This window comes from Coregonus lavaretus (assembly GCF_964263955.1).
Source record: "Coregonus lavaretus genome assembly, chromosome: 20".
Lineage (NCBI taxonomy): Eukaryota > Metazoa > Chordata > Actinopteri > Salmoniformes > Salmonidae > Coregonus > Coregonus lavaretus.
The window spans coordinates 8404803-8413883 of record NC_140007.1 but is presented as its reverse complement, the minus strand read 5'-3'; the positions used below and the strand labels follow the sequence as shown (position 1 = coordinate 8413883).

The 9081-nt window shown below is 41.5% G+C and overlaps 1 protein-coding gene across 2 annotated transcripts in view; it reads left to right on the top strand.

Moving 5' to 3' along the window:
* Window positions 1-5075: 5075 nt before the first annotated feature.
* LOC311147315 (synapsin-2-like) overlaps window positions 5076-9081 on the top strand; it is a gene marked incomplete at both ends in the record, with an annotated part of 32651 nt that continues 28645 nt past the window's right edge. For both annotated transcript variants that reach the window (XM_084184001.1, XM_084184002.1), the window contains one exon: window positions 5076-5428. In XM_084184001.1, the coding sequence (XP_084040127.1) occupies window positions 5076-5428 (353 nt within the window). The remainder of the gene's footprint in view (window positions 5429-9081) is intronic.

Sequence of the window (9081 nt, the reverse complement as noted above, 5' to 3'; positions counted from 1 at the left end):
TGCACCAGGTCTGTGGTGCGCGTCGCCAGCCCGGTCCGGCCCATTCCTACTCCCAGCACCAAGTCTGTGGGGCGGTTCGTCAGCCCTGTCCGGCCCGCTCCTGCTCCCCACACCAAGCCAGTGGTGTGCGTCGTCAGTGCAGCACGGCCCGTGCCTGTTCCCCACACCAAGCCAGTGGTGTGCGTCGTCGGTCCGGCACGGCACGTGCCTGTTCCACTGGAGCCGGATCCGCCGCCTAGGCGGAGTGCCCACCCGGTCCCTCCCCTGTTGTGTTTCGTTGGCGCGGTCGGAGTCCGCGCCTTTAAGGGGGGGGTACTGTCACGCCCTGGCTCGGGGGACTCTCGTATGTTGAGCCAGGGTGTTAGTTTCTATGTTTTGTTGTGGGTTCTAGGTTATTGTATTTCTTTGTTTGAGTGACTCCCAATCAGAGGTAACGAGTGTCAGCTGTTGGCTCGTTGTCTCTGATTGGGAGCCATATTTAACTATCTGTCTTTCACGTTGTGTTTGTGGTTTCTTGTTCTAGTTGGTTTGTGTTAAACTGTAGACGTCACGTTTTCGTTTGTGTTTTTGATCGTGTGATCATTTATAGTAATAAAATATGCTCACCTTCAACGCTGCGCATTGGTCCTCTATGTTAGACGATCGTGACAAAAATGAAATACATAAATCACACCCCTGAGTCAATACTTTGTAGAAGCACCTTTGGCAGAGATTACAGCTGTGATTATTTCTAGGTAGGTCTCTAAGAGCTTTGAAAACCTGGATTTTAATATATTTGCACATTATTCTTTTTAAAATTCTTCAAGCTCTGTCAAGTTGGTTATTACTCATTGCTAGACAGCCATTTTCAAGTCTTGACATAGATTTCCAAGCCAATGTCGTCTTAGTAAGCAACTCCATTGTATATTTGGCCATGTGTTTTAGGTTATTGTCCTGCTGAAAGATGAATTTGTCTACCAATGTTTGTTGGAACGCATACTGAACCAGGTTTTTCACTGGGATTCTTCTGTGCTTAGCTCTATTCTGTTTAGTTTTCTCCCCCCAAAAACTCCCTAGTCCTTACCGATGACAAGCATACCCATAACATGATGCAGCCACCACCATGCTTGAAAATAAGAGTGGTACTCAGTGATGTGTTGTGTAGGATTTGCCCCAAACATATCGCTTTGTATTCAGGACAGAAAGTTAATTTCTTTGGCACATTTTTTGCAGTTTTACTTTCGTGGCTTATTGCAAACAGGATGCATGTTTTGGAATATTTGTATTCCGTACAGGCTTCCTTCTTTTCACTCTGTCAATTAGGTTAGTATTGTGGAGACACTACAATGTTGTTGATCCATCCTCCGTTTTCTCCTATCACAGCCATTCAACTTTGTAACTGTTTTAAAGTCACCATTGGCCTCATGGTGAAATCCCTGAGCAGTTTCCTTCCTCTCTGACAACTGAGGTAGGAAGGACAACTGGGTCTTTGTGGTGACTGGGTGTATTGATACAGCATCCAAAGTGTAATTAATAACTTCACCATGCTCAAAGGGATATTCAATGTCTGCTTTTTTTATTTGTACCCATCTACCAATAGGTGCCCTTCTTTGCAAGGCGTTGGAAAACCTCCCTGGTCTTTGTGGTTGAATCTGTGTTTGAAATTCACTGCTCGACTGTGGGACCATACAGATAATTGTATGTGTGGGGTACAGAGATGAGGTAGTCATTCAAAAATCATGTTAAACACTATTACTTCACCCAGAGGGAGTCCATGCAACTTTTTCTGTGACTTGGTAAGCACATATTTTACTTAACTTATTTAGGCTTGCCATAACAAAGGGATAGAATATTGACTCAAGACCTTTCAACTTTTCATTTTGAATTCATTTGTATTTTTTAAAATCTAAAAACCTAATTCCACTTTGCATTAAATTGATTAAATCTCAATTCAATCAATTTAAAATTCAGGCTGTAACACAACAAAATGTGGAAAAAGTCAAGGGATGTGAATACTTTCTGAAGGCACTGTGTTTGAATTAGTATGCAATATATATGGAATGACAAAGATGTTAAACATTATCCTATATATAAACCATCAATTTGGTGTTAAATATGAGGGTTTCAGTATTAAATATCCTTTATATTTTCATAACACACCTTTATTTATTTTATTTATTGTTAATATGCCTTTGTTGTAAATGTTTTGACGCCAAACTGGTGGCAGTTGTGAAATAAATATACTGAACAAAAATATAAACGCAACATGCAACAATTTCAACGATTTTACCGAGTTACAGTTCATATAGGGACATCACCCAATTGAAATACATTAATTATGCCCTAAACTATTGATTTCACATGACTGGGCAGGGGCGCAGCCATGGGTGGGCCTGGTAGGGCATAGGCCCACCCACTTGGGAGCCAGGCCCAGCCAATTAGTTTTTCCCCAAAAAACTGGCTTTATTACAGACAGAAATACTATTCAGTTTCATCAGCTGTCTGGGGGGCTGGTATCAGAAGATCCTGCAGGTGAAGAAGCCGGATGTGGAGGTCCTGGGCTGGCGTGTTTAGCCGTGGTCTGCGGTTGTGAGGCCGGTTGGACATACTGCCAAATTCTCTCAAACGATATTGGAGGCAGCTTATGGGGAATTAACTTTCAATTCTCTGCCAACAGCTCTGGTGGACATACATTCAGTCAGCATGCCAATTGCACGCTCCCTCAAAACTTGAGACATCTGTTGCATTGTGTTGTTTGACAAAACTGCACATTTTAGAGTGGCCTTTCATTGTCCCCAGTACAAGGTGCACCTGTGTAATTATCATGCTGTTTAGTCAATTTATTGATATGCCACACCTGTCAGGTGGATGGATTATCTTGGCAAAGGAGAAATGCTCACAAACAGGGATGTAAACAAATTTGTGCACAGAATTTGAGAGAAATAACCTTTTTGTGCGTATGGACAATTTCTGGGATCTTTTATTTCTGCTCATGAAACTTGGGACCAACACTTTACATGTTACATTTATATTTTTGTTCAGTATAGTTGCAAGAGTTGCAGAGTTAATAAAAAATAATGCCATTGTTGCTTAGATGCTTTTTTCATTAATTAGGCTATTTTCTCTTGAAAATATATAGTCTATCCACTAGAAACTCATGGACAATATAGACACAGATATACAAATCCATACTATATATGAATACATTTTTTAAAGTTATTGAAGTATAAATTACCAAAGTTACTAAAGATTACCATAGATTACCTGTTAATCACAAAAATTACCAAAGATTCCAGTAACTTCGGTAAATTACCGGTAGCTTTGTAACCTTAGTTCTGAGTGGCGAGGGGAAAACTGAAAACTAGCTGTTATTGGCAGAGAGGTTTGGAACTCTCTTTCTTATTGGTCTATTAACTAATTTACTGCCTGGTGATGTCTGTCACCAGGCAGGCCAAAACTCCATCCACCAAAACAGGCTGAAATTTCAGGCGGTCTTTTCAAATAGCTCTTACACTAAAATATACTTTTCACAATTTCACAGTATTATTCCAACCTAATGTCAACCTACACAGGAAAATAATTTTTTGACTGCACTGGGCCTTTAACATTCAGTGCCAGGTAGAACCTTATTACTGAACCCAGATTGACATTTCAGAACTATAAGGTTCTATCTGCAATCGCACCCTCCTGAAAAAAAACAGATTTACAAATGTCTCAGGATTTTGATACTCTGCACTTTAGGTAGGCCTAGCTTTAAGGTGAGGACCTTAATGGGTTATGAAAGAAGAATTCATTACAAAAGAGTTCTGAGATCTGGGATGTGAAAACTTTGATGCTCAATAACTCAGATCTATTCTTTGCGCTGATAGAACCTTACCAAGGTCACGATAGGCTACCAGCTAATACAGCAATACCATAGACATTTTTTTATTGGAATCTGACATCTGAGTCTTTTTACTTTTTGTATGCAAACCATTTGTATTTTTTTAGTAGCTTTTCCTAAATACTATTGCAAATCCTACCCCAAATATTATACAGTGTTGTAGTCAATTGTATACTATTTGACCATACTAATTAATATTTGTTCCACCATCAAAGCCATAGAAATGACTGTGTGATCAGTAGCCTATATGAAAAATGTATTAGATAGCATGGCATTATGGGAATTCATCTAATTGCAGCAAGAGCAAAGCTCCCCAGTCATACATTATGCAGACCTCCACACACCCACATGATATAAAAAAATAATGCTGGTCATGTGCAATAGTAAAGATATGTCAATATTTGTGTTTAAATGTAAAACACCTCTACTAGGAAATCCACTTGGGTGAATCAGAATGGCTGCATGGGGCTTTCCTTAGCTAAATCGTCTGTTTTATGAAGAAGGATAAATCCATCACATGACAACGTAAAGGAAGGGGTTTTAACAGCATGCACCGGTGTCCGCAGTGGACTGCTGCTGATGCTTGCCTGCTTCCTTCTGCAAGCCACACCGACAACAGACCAAACAGCCATTTTCTCTCTACATCCTCAAAGCTGTATTAGGCACAGGCAGCTAAAGACAGGGAGACAACATAAGGAGAGAGAAGGGTGCAGGCTGTATTGGAGGTTTCCTCTATATTACTACCCCAGGCATTTCAATTGGAAACCCTCTTCCCCCGTTTTTTTTTCAGAGGTACGAAAAGACTTGACTGTGAGGCAGTAAATAATGGGGGAGGGGTAGAGGAGGAAGGCACGCATACGATACCAGTGATTTGGAGTAGGGAGGAGAGAGAGGAGGAGGGGTGGAGAGCGTGAGCATCTTTTGCAGTCGTTCAGGCTGGCATAGAGGCAGGCGATTGGCTAAGGGGAAGAATAGCGTCACCGCCAAAGTGAGGGGAGCTCTGAGGATGCACCGCGGAGCTGGGAGGAAACACATTATATTCGCTGGGAGTTTGCATGGAGAAGAGCTGAGCTTTCAACCAGCTGCACACTGGGAAGTGGCACCTTCTGCAAATTAATCCGACCCTCAGGTGACATCGTTTGGACTCAACCGTCCCCCTAAGGACTTCATATCCAGCTGTTGTTGATCCGTCTGCTCTAACAACCCTCCAGCCATGAACTACCTGCGCCGGCGTCTCTCTGACAGCACCTTTATCTCCAACCTGCCCAATGGCTACATGACGGACCTCCAGAGGCCTGACCCCGCTCAGCCTCCTCCCCCAGCTACAGCAGCCCCATCCAAATCTCCCACGGCGGGGTCTACGCTGCCCATGACCTCCCCTACCCCCTCCCCTGCACCGGAGAGGAAACCCCAGCCGTCCCAGTCCAGCGGAGCAGGCTTCTTCAGCTCCATAACCAACGTAGTCAAGCAGACTGCTGCCTCGGCAGGACTCGTGGAGCAGACCACGGTCACGACGCCCAAGAAGTTCAAGATCCTCTTGGTCATCGATGAACCACAGCAGGAATGGTGAGACAATATGCTGTGTCTTGCTGTAGAAAGGTGTGTTGTCATTACGTGAATTATTAATGTGTTGATGTATATGTTGTTTGTGTTCTGTAACATTGGAGCTGTCCTCTTGGCCAGGTCACTGTTGTAAAATAGATATTCTGCTGAGGTTCCTTTTCGAAAAGAGGAGCTCACAGTTGGACCTAGCTTGTGGTAAAGTAAAGGTTAAAACAACCTGTCAGCCAACAAGCTCTGCAGATCAGATTTGATCAGGGTACTGGCATGGGTGGTCTGATGCCAGTGCATGTCTATCTAATGACAAAACACAGATGCAGTGCTCAGGAGGAGAGGAGGAAACAAGGTCCACTGACTGACTCACCATCTTAATAATATTACAGCACCGGGAAGTCTTTTTTATTGCTTGCCTCACCCTAATACTGTGGTTCCTGCAGTAATTGAAAGGCTTCATTGGTTTATGCCCCCCTTTGACATTTCATTTTTCAAAATGACAGATTGGCATTGCAGCAGGAGGAAAATCCAATTGTTGTTTTTAATCGCACTCATTGGTTTGACTGGGTATTCCAAGAAAGCAGTGTGCTTTCTGCTGCTGTTTTGTATATTAGCTCAGTTTCCTGCAACCACCTGTGAGTGTGCGCAAGATATAAACCAATTTAATTGATTAGTCTGATCAACCCAGTGAACTCTAACATGGATTTGCATCATTGTGGAGAAAGGCAAAACCATGAATATTCAACAGCCAGTGAGTGCATGGGAAATTCATTTGTGTTTTCTCTATTGTTTTCTCTATTGTGTTTTCTCTGCATTGATTTCCAGTCATCAATGAGGTTTCCCTTTCCAACAGACATGGCATAATTATATGATACATTAATGGAAAACATAAGTGATACATAGGCTAGTAGTAGCATTTATTTATTTTTTGTAGAAAATGAGTTGTCTGCTCTGCATTACAATGTTAGTTCAGACAGACTCTACTCTAATGCTGTGTGTTGAGGAGGGGGAGGCAGGGGAGGAGGCAGATCAAGAAATACATTAAATCAAGCCTATTTTTCTAATGTTCTGTGGAATTTAAGGCAACTGCAGTGTTGTGAGTGAAAGGGTTTACTTATGGTTGAGTCCTCTCGAAACTAGAGCAGAAAAATACATAAAAAAATAAAAAATACATTTAATACATAGAAGGGTCGTTTGGAGGAAGGATTGTTGACATATTTTATATTTGTATCTTAAAGCATCATTTTTGAACATCTTGGCATGGTTCTGTTATAATCTCCACCCGGCACAGCCAGAAGAGGACTGGCCACCCCTCATAGCCTGGTTCCTCTCTAGGTTTCTTCCTAGGTTTTGGCCTTTCTAGGGAGTTTTTCCTAGCCACCGTGCTTCTACACCTGCATTACTAGCTGTTTGGGGTTTTAGGCTGGGTTTCTGTACAGCACTTCGAGATATTAGCTGATGTACGAAGGGCTATATAAAATAAAATTGATTGATTGAGAAATAGTTAATTGAAGTTGGAATATTTGTGACATTTTGGCCTTACCCAGGCCTCCTTTAAGACTCCATAATGTTTCATATGTAAGTCTCCATAATGTTTCATCTGTAGGTGCTACAAACCAAAAATGTGTGTTATATGAAGCTTTACCACTTGCTCTGTAATATGAGTACTATTTTGATTTCAATAACACATTTCTTACACATTTACGGATATAAAATAAATAAAAATAAATATTAGGCACATTTTTCTATATAGTTGCACATAATATACTCTATGGGCATGTCAAAGTTCCAGAGCTGGATCTCTGCTTGGGGATCACGCTTATGATATATTAAAAACAAAACAATACATTTGAAGTGAGAAGTAGGCATTGGTCTGAAGCTGAAAAAGAAAGGAAATTCACATGAGCACCACAATGCCTACTTCATCCATGCTCTACCAAGGTTTTTGACCTACTACAGTAGCTATGTTGGTATATTGTAATTCAAACAATGTGTATGCAGATTGCTTAGGATTCAAACCTTCTCAAACAGCCTAATTCACACTCTTCAGTGGAATAATGGACTTTACAGTGTTCTGCTATAAAAAATTATGTATACAGTGCTTTCAGAAAGGGGGGGGGGGGGGGGGGGGTATGCAGGAACCAATGGGTTGCAGGACTGCTCCGAATTGCGGGCCGCAATCACACACAATTAGCAAGACGCACGCTTTACTACACATACCACAGTCCCTGTCCATTGCCACTCAACAATGCTCTTTTAAGAGCAACCTAATAATTGAAAATAAGCACACAACGTGCGTGCGTATGCAGGCCGGTGTGTGTGTGTTGGGACTGGGAGGGCGGTGTCAAAACCATACACGAAAGAGAATGTTCAAAATGTCTCCGAGAGGCAAACCCTGGAACTTTATATTGGTCGTCACTAGTTACCACTGCCACAAAGTCATAAATCCCACATATTTCTACCAGTTATCTTATTATAATCTGATTTTAAACCTAACCCTAACCTCAACCCTAACGGTAACCACACTGTGCCTAACCCTAACCTTAAATTAAGACATATTTTTATATGATATAGACAATGTTTACTTTGTGGCTGTGGTAACTAGTGGAAACCTATCAGATTCCATGGCAGTGACATTAACGCTTACGCTATGAACCCTCTCATGAATGCAGATGGCAACTGTAGCCTGAGGGACATATCTGTGTTTGGATGACATCTTGCTTGCTGGAGAGTGGCTATTCAAGGTTGAGTCCTGTGTATGTGCATGATTCATCTCACCATGCAAAATGGCTGCCACAATAACATGGGCAGAGTGGACAGATTACGTTTATTGGCATTTGGCAAACTGCAGATGCATTTATTATATTGGTGTATATGTTAAATCAGTGCAAGCTCCTTTTAACAAAGAATGACCACAATGCTTGCACTGCAGCCATACTGTAGCCTAGGTCTAAGTAATGCTAGATATTTAAATACAAGTCACATTGCATCACGAGTGAGGGAACCCATTTAGGTAATAGAAATCCATATCAATACTAATAGGATCATACTCATGTCATTTGAAAGGATGCCATGTCTTTTGGCTCCACATAAAAGCAGACAGTCAATGGCCTGAGAGGAAATAAAATCATTGTTTTCTTATTGTATATGTCAATGCATTGGCAATCGTTAAATAATACCATATAATATAAATATATATAAATAATAAATATGCCATTTAGCAGACGCTTCTATCCAAAGCAACTTACAGTCATGCGTGCATACATTTTTGTGTATGGGTGGTCCTGGGGATCGAACCCACTACCTTGGCGTTACAAGCGCCGTGCTCTACCAGCTGAGCTACAGAGGACCACATAATGTGAAACATTAAAAGCCTGGCATTTATCAAAAGGTCAACATTTATGGAAACGTTGAAGACATCTTAAGTAAATTACATGACCTTTAAAACGCCATTGAAAGCAACAGTGTGTGTCAGTGTTGAAACCAGCAAGCCCCATCAATACAAAACAGCTATTTTCTATTGGAGAAAACCTCAGTGATTTCTGGCTCCTAGACCGTTTCCCAAAATCCATAGAGCCATCAGCTGAAAGATATGTGCAGCTCAGTATTGAAGCCTCTCTTGGCATTGTTAGCTGTTTGCCTGTTTCATGTTTCAACCACTTAGC